The 18731-nt window shown below is 38.3% G+C and overlaps 1 protein-coding gene across 1 annotated transcript in view; it reads left to right on the top strand.

The window, feature by feature from the left end:
• The window catches only part of col12a1a (collagen, type XII, alpha 1a), a 111405-nt gene that overhangs the window by 75975 nt on the left and 16699 nt on the right, over nt 1-18731 (top strand). The window contains exons 41-55 of the mRNA XM_079832663.1: nt 99-215; nt 2575-2727; nt 2812-2886; nt 3302-3441; nt 3549-3672; nt 5568-5711; nt 5826-5990; nt 6076-6114; nt 6230-6368; nt 8133-8275; nt 8544-8653; nt 15813-15971; nt 16252-16329; nt 18112-18198; nt 18653-18706. Of these exons, the coding sequence (XP_079688789.1) occupies nt 99-215; nt 2575-2727; nt 2812-2886; nt 3302-3441; nt 3549-3672; nt 5568-5711; nt 5826-5990; nt 6076-6114; nt 6230-6368; nt 8133-8275; nt 8544-8653; nt 15813-15971; nt 16252-16329; nt 18112-18198; nt 18653-18706 (1727 nt within the window). The remainder of the gene's footprint in view (nt 1-98; nt 216-2574; nt 2728-2811; nt 2887-3301; nt 3442-3548; nt 3673-5567; nt 5712-5825; nt 5991-6075; nt 6115-6229; nt 6369-8132; nt 8276-8543; nt 8654-15812; nt 15972-16251; nt 16330-18111; nt 18199-18652; nt 18707-18731) is intronic.

Here is an 18731-nt window from a genome sequence, read left to right as displayed (position 1 = left end):
GTACGTGCTTGTTCCTTCCACTGAGAACTTTTACGGACGTGTTAGGAGATTGTTTATAAATGCCTGTTTAAACTGTGGAATGCTGTTTGCCATTGCAGTGTATCTCAATGTAACTGACCTCAGCACATACAACGTCGGCTATGACTCATTCTGCATCAGATGGACTCCTCATCGGGCGGCAACCTCTTACAGACTGAAAGTCAATCCTTTCAATCGTAAGGACACATTCACATTACACCTACTGTTATAAAGGTTCGATAGTCCATATTAGACATTCTACGGACTATAAGCAAAGTCCTTTTAAGACTCAAGTCATTTCACTTCGGCGGCCATCTTTGAAACGCCTCTCAGGCATGCAAGTGCAGCTCCAATCTCTTTGAATGGGGAAACATCAAATTCTCCAAAACTGTTCGCCGAGCTTACGATTAAATTTCATATTTGAAATCACCAATGAAATCTGACAACAACTGTCTCATAAATGTTGTTTCTAAACACTCGAATCATGACAAAAACTGCATTTTCAGCCTGGACAAAGCTAATGCGCATGTACAGTCCTAAGCGCGCGTCTCAGAACGCTGCCTGTTTCTACGGCAGCTGCAGTGATGCGATGACTTTACTAATCAACGATTGGTTCTTTCATTTAGAAGGCGGGGCTTATTCACCATATTGGGCGTTGCACTTTCTCCCATTCATAAGTAACCGGAGTGCACCTTCTTCCTATAGATAAAGACGTAACTTTGCAACTACATGTCAACTAACTCTCATTAGAGTATTAGTCGACTGTTAGGTTATGATTAGTAGTATGAGTTAACATGTACTTGTAAAGTAACTTGTAGTCAGTAGGGGAGCATCAAAATAAAGAGTTAGCAGATATTAAGTCTACTAATACTCTAATGACTGCTAGTTGACATGTAGCTGCACATAGGGCTGTGTAATTAATCGTAGTTGATTTTTACGATTTTATACAACGATTATGAAAACAAGATAATCAAGGTAAAACAACTATTGTGCCGCTGCCACACTCAGCGGTGCGCTTTCGTACCTCCCAAAAAGCTCAAACTTAGCATCCAAATCAGCTGAATAAGTGAGTGTTGTAAAATGTCATCTATTGTTGCTACTGTAGGACAAGTTTGATATTAAACAGTGTTATTAAAAATGCATTAAGACGCAAAAAAGACACTGTTCCTCTGGTGGCTTTCTGTGTGCGTGCTCAGAGTCGAACACCGATAAGCAAAAATGTCAAAAATGTCGGTTATGTCTTAAGTAAACGGACACAGTTGAGAAAGAAGATGCATGTGTATCAGTATAATGGATCCATGCATTAGCTCTTGAAGTGACAGCAGCCTAATAAATCTGCTATAGTCTGTCATTAATGATAGTCAAACAACAAATGACAAAGGAAAATCACTCACCGAATAACTTAAGTAGATTTAATATGGGTTAATCTATATTTAATGTGTACAGTAAGACTATGCAGTGTTATTTTATTATTATATTTTCTGTTGTAGGCTATTATTTATCTGAATACCACTTTAAAAAAAACAACTTAAAGCACCGTTTATTTAATTTGTATTTTCATTCTAGTGTATTTTTTAGGGAGTGTCTATTTACATCTTTTTATCTAAGTGCAAATAGATAAAAAAAGATATGCATGGTGTAATTTCTTAAGTGGCGTAGTCAGTAGAGCGTATGGTTTATGAAACTAGGTTTTGATGCGATCGACCCGGGTTTTGCAGAGCTCGCTCTTCTCCCTTTTCCCATCACGTCACATCGGAAAGGCATTTACTTTCAATAAAAAATGAAGAACATGTTCTAAAAGTGGACATAACGTGCCTAATGACTGTTTAATAATATGACTGTTTAACAAAAAATATTTATTGTGTAGGGTTAGGGGTAGGTGTAGGGAGGGCTTTTATTGTCATATTAAGGTGGCATCCATTTAATAATTTTAATAAATATAATCATTTACACTCTAGGTTATTATTGCATCCTGTTAATTTACAACAATACTGAGGTGCAAATATTATGCATCTGCCAAAATAAAGTATAAATTGGAACTAATTACTAGTTACTCGTATTGCAAAGAACTGCTACATGGTGTAAATAGAATATATCACTATTTTCACTTAGTCTAAATAGCATCGCTAAGACAATTCTGCTCATGTCACAGTGTAAGTAGAATATATCACTATTTTCACTTAGTGTAAATAGCAGCTATCGCTAAGAAAATATACTATTTTCATTTAGCTGCCTTTTTTATGGGTTTTGTTTGTAATTAGTTTCTTTGTTCTTATTGTATTTCTGACTGTTATATACTTTTTTATTTCATTAGGTAACCTTGTTTTTGTTGAAGTATCGATAATTGTGAAATTTCACTAATATTTAAAAGGACTAATCTCTACTGATATTGTGAAATATGACTTTGATCATATTGACCAAAAATAATCGTGATTATGATTTTTGCAATAATCGAGCAGCCCTAGTTGCACAGTTACTTACAGTTAGTAGAATTGCTTGTTTAAAGTGTTACCGTTTGTATAACCTCACATTGCTCCTCTTCTGTGTCATCATTAGCGGCTAACCATGGAGCTCAGGAGGTCACCATCACCGCTGCTGAGAGCCAGTACTGTTTTGACGGGTTGACGCCAGACGCACTGTACAACGCCACAGTCTACACGCAGACCCCCAACCAGGAGGGGCCAGGAGTCAGCGTCAAAGAGCGCACGTGTAAGTCATGACGCCTTCAGAAGAATTCAGTCCCACAGCTCTGTTCTCAGTGTACTCATGGTGTCTGCTTTCTCCGCTCTGTAGTGGTGAAGCCCACCGTAGCCCCAACACTGCCTCCGACTCCTCCACCACCACCCACCATCCCCGGAGCACTCGATGGTAAATACACTGCAGAAAGATGAATAACTTTTGCAAAATGATTTTTATCTTATTGTCAGATATTAATGCAGATCACGGTTGTCATTTGTTGTGTATTTCATTCACTAGCCTACCGTAAGATTTGCTTAAAAATAAATGAATACTTTAATTCAGCAAGGATGCGTTAAATTGATCAAAAGGGAAAGTAAAGATATTTATAATGTTACATGTATATTTCAAATAAATGCTGTTCTTTTTTTTACTAAATAAGGTATCATGGTTTCCACAAAGACATTGACATGTTTTTTGAGCAGCAAATCAGCATATTAGAATGATTTCTGAGGGATCATGGGACACTGAAGACAGTATATTCAAATAGGAAACAGTATAGATGGATGATTAGTATACCTCATTACACTTTGTTCTGTAATGGCAGTGTGTAAAGGGGCCAAGGCTGACCTGGTGTTCCTGATCGATGGCTCGTGGAGCATTGGAGACGAGAGCTTCGCTAAAGTCCGTCAGTTCGTCTTCAGCATGATCGGAGCATTCGATGTCATCAGCCATGAGGGCATGCAGGTAACTGACCTGTCTGCAGTCATGTGACTGACCGCATGTGCATGACTCCCCGACTCCCTGACTGGGCTGTGATTCATTTGGTCTTTTGTCTCATTCTGTGAAAACAGGTGTCTTTTGTGCAGTACAGCGATGGTGCTAAAACTGAGTTCAAACTGAACACCTACCACGACAAGGGAATGGTTCTGTCCGCCCTTCAGATGGTCAATTACAGAGGAGGAAACACCAAAACAGGTTTGTGATACATTGAGCATGTTTACATACCCACCAATTGACTGACAGCTCCCAAAAATCAATTTATTGAATTAACCTTTTAACATGCAAACCAATAAACCAGCAACTCTTTATTAAAAAAATCCCTAGTTATTCCCAAAGTTATTCCCCAGTAGTGACGTCAGAACCTAATCATTCATGTATCTGACTCCAAGTAGCCTATTATATTTGTTATGTGAGATGTGATGTTAAATAACTGCACCACTTCTGCTTCGGCAGCACGAGATGAGAACATTTTATAAAAATGTCTTGGGTCAAGAAAGAGTCAGATTTTGCAGTCTGGATGAGCTTAAATCTGCAGTAAGGGCTCTTTCCTGTTATCACACATGTGCACTGCAATAAGCCAACAAAACACAGGTTACTGTGTTTACATGCCTGGGAAAATGGGTTTAATCTAGCAGTTTGATTGCTTCATGCTTAAACTGTTTAATCTGATAAAGAAAATAAAAGCATGTTTACATGACCACATGCACTGTCGGCATATAAAGCATAATCGGCTTAAGTACCTGCATGTAAGCACACTCAATGTCTTTGTTTACCCTAGCTGGGGTGCGTATCCCGTACAACAACGTTACTCACTGCTTAACTACCATAATATGTTGCATCATTGAAGAAATCAACTAGCTAGTCACGACTGTTTCCCGAAACCGTATTGTCGCAAATCTGTCGAGGACTAATTCTTATTTTTTTTATATTTCCAGATTCAATCACAGGCTCGTTCTAGCTACTAGAGCACATACGCACATGTGCACTCTTCAAAGAAGGTGCTTTAAATCTCTTGACAAACTAAAAGACATAAACGACATTTGTATGTATTTTAATAAAATATATATATTGTACTAAATGTCAGCTTGCTTATTTTGCTCAAGACAAGGATTTATTAAGTCCACATGTCATGCGAACAAGAAACTATGCTTTTAACCACAGGTCGAGATCTGTCGTTGCAACCACGCAAGTTTGTGATGCTGTTTGCGAACGTTCGTTGGAACTACGGTTTCGGGAAACACAGACTCGTTGAACCATGTTGATAACGATGGAACTTGCGACCATACCATAGTTGGCTAACGATGCTTTTGGGAAACGCACCCCTGACAAGCCACAGGACTGAACTTGAAAACATCTGAAGTTATGGCTAACATTCTCCCACAACACAAGCTCAGACTCTTACTCGAATCATACATTTGGGGCCAGATTGACTAAACAGGGAAAATTAGTGGGAGACAGTAATCCCATGTGCAAAGTGCAAAGTTCTGCGAGGGAATCTACTGACAATGTTCAAATTAAAGAACGCTGCCAGAACATTTCCATTATGACCAATGCAAATTAGCGTAGGGTCGCAAACAAGGGAGCCAATGATAATCAGGTGAGGGTAATCTACTAACATCACAGGCACAGTAAATTAAAAATAAAGTGGCTTGGGAAACTATACATTTGGATAACGTCTTCCTCTAGCATTCCAAGTATACACCGATCAGGCATAACATTATGAAGTGAATAGCACTGATTATCTCTTCATCACGGCACCTGTTAGTGGGTGGGATATATTAGGCAGCAAGTGAACATTTTGTCCTCGAAGTTAATGTGTTAGAAGCAGGAAAAGATTTGAGCGAGTTTGACAAGGGCCAAATTGTGATGGCTAGACGACTGGGTCAGAGCATCTCCAAAACTGCAGCTCTTGTGGGGTGTTCCTGGTCTGCAGTGGTCAGTATCTATCAAAAGTGCTCCAAGGAAGGAACAGCGGTGAACCGGTGCGCTGGCACAAGCTGTTAGTGAATCTGGCCCTAAATGTTTGAATTCTGTTCAAAAACAAAAGCTACAAAATAGAAATTTCTTGTTTTAATGTGTGAATGCATTAGGTTCTGCGCTGAAGCATGTTGGGGATAAGGTGTTCATCTCAGACAGCGGTATGAGGAGAACCGTTCCCAAGGTTCTGGTTGTGGTGACCGATGGACGTTCTCAAGATGATGTGAAGAAGAGTGCTACTAAGCTACAGCATGCAGGTAACACAAATCTCAATGATCACGGCCTCCTTTTCTTTATGCGACGTATCTCAAATGACTGCAGGCAAAGCACTGTCCATGCTCCCTAAAGCCTCAGTGTTGTCTTCTCCACAGGCTACAGTGTGTTCGTGGTGGGTGTCGCAGACGTAGACACTGCTGAGCTGAGGAACATCGGAAGCAAGCCAAGCGAGAGACACGTCTTTATCGTTGATGACTTTGATGCATTTGCTAAGATCCAAGACAACCTCATTACGTTCATCTGTGAAACGGCAACATCCTGTAGGAAGTCATTCTTTTAGTCTACATTGTTCACTCTATCATGAAAGACAAGACTAAAACAATTTCCTGAATTCTTTTTTTACAGCGTGTCCTTTGATTTACCTCGATGGATTCACATCACCAGGTCAGAACTTGACTCTCAAATCCATATTTCTGTGTCTTAGTTCATAGTCTTGTTTTCCTCTATCATCACACACTGTTATGCATCTCGTGATTAATGTTTTGATGAAAACGCACAGGTTTCAGGATGCTGGAGGCTTTTAACATCACTGACAAGACGTTTGCTGGCATGAGCGGCGTCTCCATGGAACCAGGCTCCTTCAACAGTTACATTGCATACAGACTCCATAAGGACGCATTCATTTCCCAGCCCACAAAGTAGGTTGGAGCGCAATGCATGCGTTTTAAGCTGCTCCCCTACAGACTGTAATGTAGTCAAGCAATTACAATTATTTTAACCGTCTTCAGAGGGCTTGCAGTCTATGGTCTCTGCAGCTTTTTTTTTCCCCCGAGAGGCATTTCTCTTTGTTTGTTGTTGCAGATATTGGAGACATTTCCAGCGGGAACTCATAAAAAACATTCTCATGATTGACCTTCTCAAACAGAGGAAGACTAAATTCTCCCCCTGCTACTTTTGAGGAGAAAATCGTATTTTAAAGAGTTTTGTTTGGCTTGAGTGAAGTGCAAAAGACAGAAGTCACTGCCAACCGGTTGCTTTTGTGGTAGAAATTTGTCTGGGAAAGTTTTTCTATTTATAGTTGTTACAATAGTGTATTAAACTTTTTTTTTTATTAATAGTATTATTATCAAAATGTCTTGTTAAAGATCTGTATTCTGTAAGTTGTAGTGGACACCAGCATCAGAGTCGGGTTTATTATCGTTAACCAAAACGGACATTTATTACACACATTTTTATAAACTGAAATACAGGTTAAAAAAAAATCATAAAATAAAATATAAAACGGAACTAAAACTGAAAATAAATTAAAATAGTTTTTTTTTAAATAACGACAAAAGCACAGCAATATTAATAAAATGAAACTAGATGGAATTAAAATGAAAACTGAAAATATAAAAACATTGTGAAAAATGTTGAAAGCTAGTTCAAAATATTAAAGAAAAACTATAATATACATAATATTAAAATGACAACAGATTTCTTAAGTAATAATTTGTTAATTAATTTGTTACATTTTCTAGGCACTCAAAGCTCTTCACATAGAAGGGGGAATCTCCTCAACCACCACCAATGGTGGTACAAATGAATAGTCAAGGAAAGTTTATTTATATCGTACACATTTCAGAATTTCATACACATGGTAATTCAAAGTGCTTTACATAGAAAATGAGTTAAAATAATCATAAAAAATTATCATAACATATACAGTACATAGGAAATACAAATATCACAAATAACATATCACTAAACATAACACTAAGAATATATTAAGTGAAGGGCAAAAGACAAGTTCAAGCAGAAGTCTCTGGTTGCTTTAGTGGTAGAAATTTGTCTAGCAAAATTGTTCTACTTATAGTTGTTAGAATAGTTACTTAATGCACAAAAACCCAATAGTGACTGATGTTTCAGAAAGTTCAATTTTTTCTCATCTTATATTAGTGCATCTATTGAAAGTAGGCATTTAAAAACTCTGCAGATTTGTGTGGCAGATTGTTTCATTGGTTCTGTTCCCATTACGTTATAGCGAGCGCCTACAGGCTATTAGTTCAAGAAGCGTTCCTCTGATTGCCCACTGAAGATCTGGTCTGAAGGTCTCTGGCCAAGGCATGCTTGATTCATTTATCTATAATGGTTTTTATTTGTGCGCGGGCAAGCAGCTGTTCAAGTGGAAACATTCTGAGCACCAGAGGAGGGAAAATACTTTCAGTGTGTTGTGATTTCTCAAGGCTGCAAGTCTGTTTGTATTTTTCTCAGCGGGTGGTACATGAATCTGTTCTGCGCTTTTTGATTCATGTCTGGTTTCACGGCGCAATAAATTAATCTGTATAAAGCCTTTATTTTTTTGTTTTCTCATCAGACACATGCAATATTTCCAATTTCATCAAATCTGGAATGATTTTATGAAAATTAAGGCTGATGAAAGGTTTTTTGCATTGCTAAATGAGCTGTATTTTTCTTTAAAGGGAAATCCATCCAGATGGTCTTCCTCCCTCCTACACGCTGATTCTCCTCTTCCGTCTTCTTCCCGACACCGGCAAGGATGCGTTTGATATATGGCAGATATCAGATAAGAACAACAACCCTGAGGTCGGGCTCACCGTTGACCGTAAGCACCATTTTTATCTTCCATGTCTCATGTGTATGTTCATGCAGTCGGTGTCTGATAAACCTCATTTAGAAACTGAGATCCTCTAAATGGGTTCCAGGTTTTAGGGTTGCAGTGATTTATAGCAGTAATTGCTCAGAAACGTACAATCTACCTGTTGCGTCAGGCTCAAATTAGCATGGAAATTCTTTGTTTTGGTGTTGTTTTTGTGTCATATTTGCCTGGGCAGTCAATGCAGAGCCATCCGTAAGTGTGTGTTTGTTCTCAGCCTCCAGTAGAGTCATCTCATTCTACAATAAGGACTCCAGAGGTGAAATTCAGAAAGTCTCCTTTGATAACGAGCTCGTGAAGAAAGTTTTCCACGGCAGTTTCCACAAGGTACAATGATTTTGCTTACTTCGGCTGATTACTTGGTCATGTAAAGGGGTCCTTTCATGCTTTTTTACAACTTTCTTTAGTGTGTAATGTAAGTGACTTAAACTGCAATTCATCGACTGGCCGCTAGAGACAGGCTCCAAAAGGGAGTCAATCCCATAGAAACCCCATGTTAAAATGCCCAACTTTACAGCAGAAAAAAATGTTTACAGCGTGGTTTTGGTTGCTAATTTTCCCTTCATGACAACTGTGAGGGTGGTGAATTTTTTCCAATTCAACGCTCTCCATTGACTTTGTATTGCTTGAAGCAGCCTCCTTGTCATTTCTGACTTATAACAAAAAAACAGAGCAAAGTCTAAAAGCTGATATGTGACAAGGTGTACAGCAAACAAGCTAAAAAAAAACAGAAATAAGTTTTTATAAGCTGTTGACCCAAAAAATGTGCGTTTAAGGAGACAAAAGTGGATACAGGCAAGAATGGGTACATTTTGGGATCCTGACACTCAGTATGCCTCAGTATGCCTATGTGTGCAGTAAACATTTTGTCACTGTTAAATCAAATATCCAAATGTCAGTTTTATATATTATATTTCCTGCTGATTACGTTCCCCTCCAGTGGGTGTAGTTCTCAGTGTCGCGCTCTGTCTCAATTGCCTGTATCCACTTTTGTGTCCTTAAACGATATTTTTTTGGGTCAACAGCTTATAACCACTAATACGTTTTTGGTTCTGTATTTTTTAGCTTGTTTGCTGTACACCCTGTCACATATCAGCTTTTAGACATTGTTCTGTTTTTTGTTATAAGTCAGAAATGACAAGGTGGCCGCTTCACGCAATACAAAGTCAATGGAGAATATGGGGAAAATAATGAACATTCAAGCATGAAAATTTTTCAAGATGCTGAAAAAGGGCATAATATACATAACATTAAAATGATAAAACTGTATAGGTAGCTTTCATAATAAGCCAGATGTCCGTCATTGAATTATGTCTTCTTTATCTTGACCGGATGTCTTGAATGTGAATGTGAATGTGAATGTGAATATGCATATGAATCAAGAGATGGATTTGAACTTGCAGTCTCCCTTTTTAAATACTTCCAGATATAGCACATTAGGAAAATAGTGGAATTTCTCTGGATGAATATTAGTCCCTCCAAAGCAGTAAAGTTTGTTTGGTACAGTATAATGATTTTGGAAGCGATGGCTTGCGTTATAACTCTTGGCTGAGAAATTCAGAACAAGTTTCCCACTGAAGAATCTTGGAGCTCAAAGAAAGATTTGTCACTGTTGATTTTGCCTTTCGCTTTAAATCCCAATGTTTAACGGCCCATATGGTGCGCGCAGAGCTTTAGCCTGTAGACTCTCCAGCCATCATTGTAAGCAAGATCATAGCTGCAGGTTTGTGCAAGAGCAGTTTCCAGTTTGTGGTTCATGAGAGCTGAAAATCATCAATCATTACTATTGAATATTGTAAAAGTGGACGTTAATGATGTTATTTTTATATAAAGGGTTTTGCTTTCTCAGAGGTTATTCTAGGCCCAGTGCATACGCTGAGTCTCTTTAAAGCTAAACATGTCATCATTTTGTCATGTTTGTCCCAAGAGACCGCTGACAAAGTTTGATTTGTAATGTAAAAAACGTCTGACAACCAGGAGACGCTAATTTATACTAGCTGGGATTTGGCAGTTTTGGTCTAGTAAGTGCCTCTTGGCAAATCAGATTTCAAGATGTGCTAATTTTACATCCACACATGAAAGATTTCCCCAGTCTATGTGTGAAATTTGAAAGCACAGTTGAGCAATGGGGGTTCATCTCAAGAAGCCCGTAAAGACCACCAGAAAGTTGAAGAAAATTAAGCCTGTTTCCTATTACTGTAACATTAAAACATTAAGTATTATTTATAGGATCAGTTTCACATTTTAAAATGAAAATTACTCCATGATTTACTCACCCTCAAGTCATCCTAAGTGTATATGACTTTCTTCTTTCTGATGAACACAAGCAAAGTTATATAAAAAAAATATCCTGGCTCTTCCAAGTTTTATAATGGCAGTCCATTGAGTTTTGAAGCTCAAAAAAGTGCATCCATCCATCATAAAAGTTTTAATTTTAATAAAGGGGGTTAAAAAAGGCCTTCTGTAGCATAGACTGCCAGACCGCCTTCCATATTCAACTTACGGAAAAGAGTAACTGAGCGTATGACACCGGACGTAGCGTAAGCGTTTTGAACTGTGAGAGGCGTTACACTTTCTTCATAAGTTGAATATGGAAGACGGTCTGGTGGAAGCTAGATATTTAACTATATAACATTTTAAATATGGATATTTTTCCTACACAAAAACAACGATTCGCTTTAGGAGGCCTTTATTAACCCCCCATAGCCGTGTGGAGCACTTTTATAATGGATGGATGCACTTTTTTGAGCTTCAAACTCATGAGCCCCGTCACTGCCATTATAAAGCTTGGAAACATCAGGATATTTATTAATATAACTCTGATTGTGTTCATCAGAAAGAAGAAAGTCATATACACCAAGGATGGCTTGAGGGTGAGTTAATCATGGAGTAATTTTCATTTTAATGTGAACTAATGCTTTAAATTATAAAGCATTTAAACATCATTATAGAATTTTTCTACAGCGTTGTATTTGCATTTTAGTGTAAAAAAGCTGTAGTGCTGTATTATTGTAACGTGGCATAGTATAATTAGAATCACCAGTAATAATATTGAGAATTTACAAACAAAAACCAGACCTAACACAGACTTTTATTTGAATTTCTTTTGATTGTTTGCATGAGATTCACCCATGGACATCATCACAATGACTTCATTGACAAAGTGATGTCATATAGTGTGCATTTTGGCTTATCTAAGGGCCAATTTGTGGTCCAGGGTTCGTGCAGAAAAGCATTGGTTTGCAGCTGCAGTCTACTGTACGTTCTGGCATTACTGGCGACTTGAACACAAAACAGCAATTCTGAGCTAAGGTTGTGATTAGCTGACCACCTTGGTTACAAGATTACAGACTGGTGACATGCGAAGGAAACCTTTCAGTTTCAGCGAACCCATCAGGCTTTGTAAAGTTGAGACGGTTCTTTAACTGAAAGAATTTATTTCTTCTCTCTCAGGTTTGTTTGTGCTTTACTAAAGGCCTGTTCACACCAAGCACAATGACTGCAATGATAACGATAACTATAAAGTTTTGATACCCGTTCTTATTCTATGAGAATAGAGACATCCACACCACAATTATAACGATAAGGAGGAACAATATAGTTGGAATCATTTTCAGAAAAATCTTTTCCAGCTGATGAATGATAAAAACATTGACAGCCAATCAGAATCCAACTGCTCAAGCAGTTAAAGTGGCATGCGACAAAACTGTAGTGCATGCTCATAAGAAAAATAACGTTATCATGCATTAGACACTAATTTAGACTAGTTAATGTTATAATTATCTTTATTTGAACACAGTGTAGACTACACTGCATGTATCATCATGCGCCATTTGCACTAACAGGCATGAATGATACTTCAAATTATGCAGTTTGTTGAAAATAGGTGTGCTGTTACTCAACTGGACAAATAAAGTAGACAAAAATGACACCCTAGCATATTGTGGACAGTTTTGCATTGGCCATGTCATGGGGTGAATCTCATGAACCCTGTCAAGACCACCAGAAAGTCAACAAAAACGATGTTGCTTAATGAAAGTGAAGCCTAAATGAATCCTTCCTTATTCATCTCAAACGGTACTGACCGGAATTGTGCCACTTCCAAACCACATGAACATGCAACGTCTGAAGGATTATGGATTTGTAACAGTTAATTTCTTTGTAATAGTTAATAACAACCTACAAGCCTTTATTATCAGAATTAGGATACGAGTGTCCACAAAAGTGTGTACACTGTGCCAGTATAGTGTTTATAAGAGTGCTTAGAAAGCCATAGGAAATGAAAACAGCTATTAAAGGGATTCTATGGTCAACCACACAATACCACACAGAACACTGGCCCTTTCTTCAAGCCAGTTCCTTCCTTTTATAAAATCCCTTTGATTATGAATTTAGTAGCTGAAATTAATCCATGAATAAATGCTTTCCGAGTTAGATTTGAAGTTCATGTCATGTGAACGGTTTGGAAGCACTCCTCACATGAAACACCGATTAGACTAATTAATGCTTTTTAGTGTTGATGTGCGGTCACATTTACCATTGCTTGTGAAATTTTGTTAGTAAAATCAAAATGTTTTAAGTTTTCATTGACCAGTGGTTAGCGTTAAGGCCCGTTCACATCAATGGTCAGATTTACTAAACAAATTAGGGTGCGAGCGTAATCCCATAAAAACGCCAATGGGAGTGGAAAGTTCTGCGCGTGATCTACTGACGACACGCAAATTAAAGAACACAGACACAGCCGGATCATTTCCATAATGACCAACACAATCTACCTGTTAGTGTCTGGTTTAAGGCTTTTTTTGGGGCACAAACGCCAGTAAATTGACAAGCACAAACCTTAGTAAATCACCTTGCATGATTAAATACTCATTTAAATACTCTCCTCCCATAAATACTGCGTCTGAAAGGAAAACTCCTACAAATGCAAATATAACAAGTTCAGCCGCAAAAATTACCCTGTCCACACCATTTCAGCGCTCATTTTTCACTGTGTGTCTTTAGTAAATCCTGACAGTAGCTGTTAACAAATCTAGCCCCAAGAACGTGCTTGTTACAGCAGGATGGATTCTGATTGGCTGTAAATGTTTTTATCATTCATCGGCTGGATAAAATGGCTCTGAAAGTGATTCCAACAATACCATTTCTCTGTGCCGTTATCGTTAATATTGAGAATGATTTTAAGAACTATATCTTTATCGTTATCTTTATAGTTATCGTCTTTGGTGTGAACAGGCTTTTAAGGTGCGGTCACATTTACCGTTGCAAAATCCAGTCATTTCAATAGGAATCCATGCAATCAAGAGTTTCGAGTGAAGGCAAAACATTTTTCCTTACTTACGTTTCACTCATGTTGAAGTTGATCACACAAATTCACTACAATGACCAGTGTTAAGGTGCGGACAAATATTCCATTGCTCTGCAAAATTGCACAAGCAAAATTAAGTCTGTTCAAAAGAAATCCACTCATTGGGAGTTTCGTGAGAGGGTGATAAGTTCCCCACACATATTTTGCTTGTGTTCAAGTTGGTCACGCAAAATAAAACTTTTATAAGTGTCTACATGCATCACAACACTATTGACAATGACCTTTTTTTCCTTGTGAAATTTCGCTGAAATATTCTATTGTGACAGCACAGCATGTTGATAAGCTTACAACATGATATTCTGTTAAGCATAAATTGCTAAATAGCACACACAAATGCTGATAAAAAAGTACTTTCAGTGTAAAATGTATTATACTGTAAGTAAAGACACACTGGAAAGAACAGTCCAGGGTTTCATGCACCTCAAATGGAAATGCTATTTGTTTAGTGCATGTATGTACATTTCAGTTTGCTGTCTATGTAGACAATAAGGCCCAGATTTACTAAACAGGGCAAATTAGCGTGAGAGCACAATCCCATAAAAGTGCCGAAGGGAGTGGAAAGTTCTGAGCGTGATCTACTGAAGACATGCAAATTGAAGAACACAGACGCAGCCGGATCATTTCCATAATGACCAACACAATCTTCCAGTTAACATCTGGTTTAAGACGTGCTTTTTTTGGGCGGTAAATAATGCCGCAAACACCAGTAAATTGATGAGCGCAAACCTTAGTAAATCATTTAAATACTCTCCTCCCATAAATACTGCATCTGAAAGGGAAACTCCTACAAATGCATATGCAATAAGATCAGCTGCAAAAATAACCCTGTCCACGCCATTTCAGCGCTAACTTTTAACTGCGTTACTTTAGTAAATCTTGACAGTAGTTTTTTAATGGCAAAAGATGTTTTGCGCTGGCGCAAGCTGTTAGTAAATCTGGCCCTAAGTATCAATGAACCGCTTGGAAGAGACGAAAAGTAAAATTTGAAAATGATTGTTTGAAACCACTTCCTGTCTAAAACGTGAATTTACTCATTGAATTCATAAGGTATAGAGGAAATGGTGGGAGAAGATGGACAGCCAAACGTGCAACTATGAAATGGAGGCAGATAGATATAAGGAAAGTCTGACAGGACAGAGTGAAAGACTAGATCAGAGCAAAATGAAACCACATGGTGGGCATTTTCAGACACCCACAGTAGCCAGAATGGGAGGACTGGAGAAAGTGTGAATGCAAAGTACATGGTACGAAAGAACGAGACAATAGCACTATTTTTTGGCCCTGACCGTTATGACACACTTTCCCCGATACAAATAATGGTCTCTCTTCTTATAGTTTTTGAATTGATAGCGACAGTATTGTATTCTCAGCTTCCCAAAAGCTTTTGAACATATACTATTTGGATAAGCTTCTGAAGCTTTCTATCCAAAGCCTTAACTTCAGACCCCTTCTACTTGTGGGAAGCCAAATGCTGGTTGCCAAAGATGTTGACGGTATTGTGGCAAGAAATATGACCTTGCATTTGGACTGCTCATCTACAAAGTATGAATATCAGATGTATGAGACGGTCAGACTTTTTGACTGAAAAAAGGGGGAAGCAGCACATTAGATGGTCAGCCGCAGAATGACATAATAGCAACATGTGGTGATGCTACATAAAGAAAACGTTGTATTCCCCCTAAAAAAAAGGATGGAAAAAGCATTTCGGTGGTTGCATCCGCATGTAGAATCTCATAGTGTATTCAAAGGGGAAATTACAGATGGTAAACCAGTTAATATTATCTGCTGACATGATGATTCGTATTTGTGTTCGACAATTGGCATGTCTTTGCATAATGAACTAATTAAACTCATTATAGTTGGACAGAAACTGTTATTGGAAGAATTGAGAGCGTAACTCTAAACATAGCTTACAAGCCGTAGGGTTAATGTTGTCATGGGAAAATGGTTGAGGAAAGGATGACTTGTGCGATTTTTTTAATGGTTTTTTGTCAATCAGACAGTTTCGTGAATCTCTTTCATGAAGACTTATGAACCAACCTAAGATGTCTAGAGTACTGAGTAATGGTTGGAATAGCACTACTGAAGTATGTGCACTAATGCCTTTTTATTTTTCAGCTTCACATTTCTATTTCACCGAAAAATGTCAAACTCAACATTGACTGCCAAGAGGTGGCTGAGAAAGAGATCAAAGCAGCCAACAACATATCCACAGATGGCTATGAAGTCCTTGGAAAAATGGCAAAGTCTACCGGTTCAAAGAAGCAGTCAGCCACAGTAAGTGCAGATTGCTCGTTCCCTTCAATACGGTGAAAGAGCTAAACACGCACTAAACTATTAATCCTATGAATCTACCCTGTCATTCCCTTTGTCCCCTCATACTCAATCAGTTGCATGTCCTCCCACCCATTCATGCCTGAACGGATTCGATTCTGTCTGTATTCCTTTTCAACACACTGTTGGGTGCATGCGAGCATGTTTTTTTACTCCCAACTCCCTGCGCTCAATGCGAGCCATCTGTAACATCCGTTTGTGTTCCCATTTTTCTCTCCCTCAGTTCCAACTCCAGATGTTTGATATTGTCTGCAGTTTGGGCTGGACAAGTCGAGACAAATGTTGTGATATTCCAGCAATGGTAAGTAGGGATTATGTATAGATTGTCATCTTGAGGGGTGGGCTTTCTGACTCTCTGAGTTTTTGCCTTCTCTTTAGTCAGTATGATGGCTTTTAGAGAAACCCGATGAACCCTTTGGGGTCTGAGGTGTTTTCTGGGCCCTGGAGGTGTTTTGACATGCCCTGCCTTATTTCCTCATATAACATTTTTCATGGCAAGAGTCTGATTACACTGCAGCACAAACTAATGTATGTAAAAGTTTTTAGTTTTGGGGAAATTATGTTCATGCATGCCAATTAAATAGGGCCATAAAACCCATACTGAATATTTGTTCACAAGACTTTTGAGAACTGGATCTTGTAGCCTACAGTTTTTGCGTGAAAATAATCCTGCCCACTCATTCACAACTGAGGTAACTGAGAAAGTGTGATTGAGTTTTGCAGACTTCACAAAACGTTCCCCCTAAACACAGCTGTCAAGCTTCTGAGCAATTCATGGTTGTTTTTCGATATGCCGGTTGCCCTTTTCCATAATGTATCTTTGCACAGTCCCTTTGCAGCAATATGTCACTGTATTGCTGTCAAGCATGAAAAGGGCTGTCAGTTCAAAGGTTAATCGTCCTTAAATTCAAGCTTAGAGAACTGTTAGGGGAGACACATTAATGCATATTTCACATTATGCTAGTGATGCTAGTAATGCATGACTCGCATCAGACTATGAACGTCCACACAATTGGTGAATTTAAATGAACTTTACACAGTATTTACTCAAAAGTCTATAAGTAACTTGACCATAACGAAAATAGCACTAAAGGGATAGTTCACCCAAAATGGAAAATTCTGTCATCTTTTAGAATCACCCTTTCTGAACCTGTAAGAGTCCTGTCTTCCATGGAGCACGTGTATTTTTGTTATTGTGTTGTACATTTGTCTTCACTGGAATTAAAGGGCTTAGCCAAACCCGTTCATTAGAAGGGAGTGTGCACATACTTTTGTCCATGGAGGGCAGGTAGATGTACAGCATTGTGTTCCTCATGTGGCCAGTGCAGCATTTGTTTTTTTTCTTTACTTAAAATTACTTGTGAAATTTACAGTAACACACCGGCAAATGTGGTTGCCAGATTGTAAACAATGTTTGCAACATTTTAAGATTGAACTTAAATCTATAGTAAATAAAAAGGTGTACATTTTAATAACTGAAATAAACGTCTGTTTTTTACCTTTATAATATAATGACAACCACCATAAAAAACTGGTGAGAAAGCCACACGATGAATCAAAGTTCAAAAAGAACGGCAGATGTAAATATTACTATATAGAAGGTGCACAGTTCACACAACATAAGACGTAACATAAAACTCTTAGTACTTAACTGATAAAGAAAGGTTTTTACCATCAAAATTACAATCATTTTTACCAGTGACTTGTACGTCAAGTCAAGTTGCCTTTATTTATAGAGCGTTTTATACAATACAGATTGTTTCTTTACAGCTTTACAGTGATAACAGGAACATTTTCTGTTCACTGTTGATTCAGTTCCGTTTTAAATCTCATCAATTATTAAATCATTTAATTTAATCTATCAAACAGTTCTGCAAAAAATGTCATCGTCCAGCTCAGTTCAGTTCTCATACAGCAGTGCCAGTACAGTCAGATCAATATAATTGTTGACTGTTAAATGAATATTATGTTATACCAGCTGTCTTTATCTTTACAGTTCTTTTGGTTTTTTTATTTTTTTTAAACTAACTGTTTAGTGTTTAGCATTTTCAGCAGGATCTGATTTATATCTCCATCTCTGTAGCGAGAAGAAGCCAAATGCCCCGCTCTTCCTCACTCCTGCACATGTGCTCAGGACAGCATTGGCCCTGCAGGCCCAGCGGGACCTCCGGTAAGATCATTAGAGTCCCCTGACATTTCTTCTGTCTCTGAAGTCATCATGCTACCGCTGCAAATCTCTCTTTTGATGATGAGGACGAAAAGGTCCAGAGTTCAGGGATGGTGGGATATTTTCCCCAAAGCCCCAGCGCTGTAATTTCAGCCCTGCTCTTTACATTAAGCACAGGAATATGATTATGGGGCCTCTTCTCTCTACACCATTATGCATGGATTGAACATCTGGGATTACCGACGGTTAACAGCACAGCATGAGCTAATGACTAGTGACTTACTCATGGATTCGCTTATAGGTCAGAAAGCAGAAGTGAAGACCATTGGGTAGGCCTTGGACGTGTGCACTTGGAGACATGTCTGTCTTTAGAGCCGATTGATAGTGTCTTATAAAACAATGAATCCTCTGAAATCCACTGCCATTGAGATTCTAAGCATGCTTTGCTTTTTTCTAGGGCGGCCCTGGTACAAAAGGCCCACGAGGTGAGAGAGGAGAGTCTGGCCCCACGGTAAGCTCATCCTTCTGAAATAACC

This window comes from Gobio gobio (assembly GCF_949357685.1).
Source record: "Gobio gobio genome assembly, chromosome: 13".
Taxonomy (NCBI): domain Eukaryota; kingdom Metazoa; phylum Chordata; class Actinopteri; order Cypriniformes; family Gobionidae; genus Gobio; species Gobio gobio.
The sequence above is the reverse complement of the archived record's forward strand: the minus strand, read 5'-3'. Positions and strand labels throughout refer to the sequence as shown.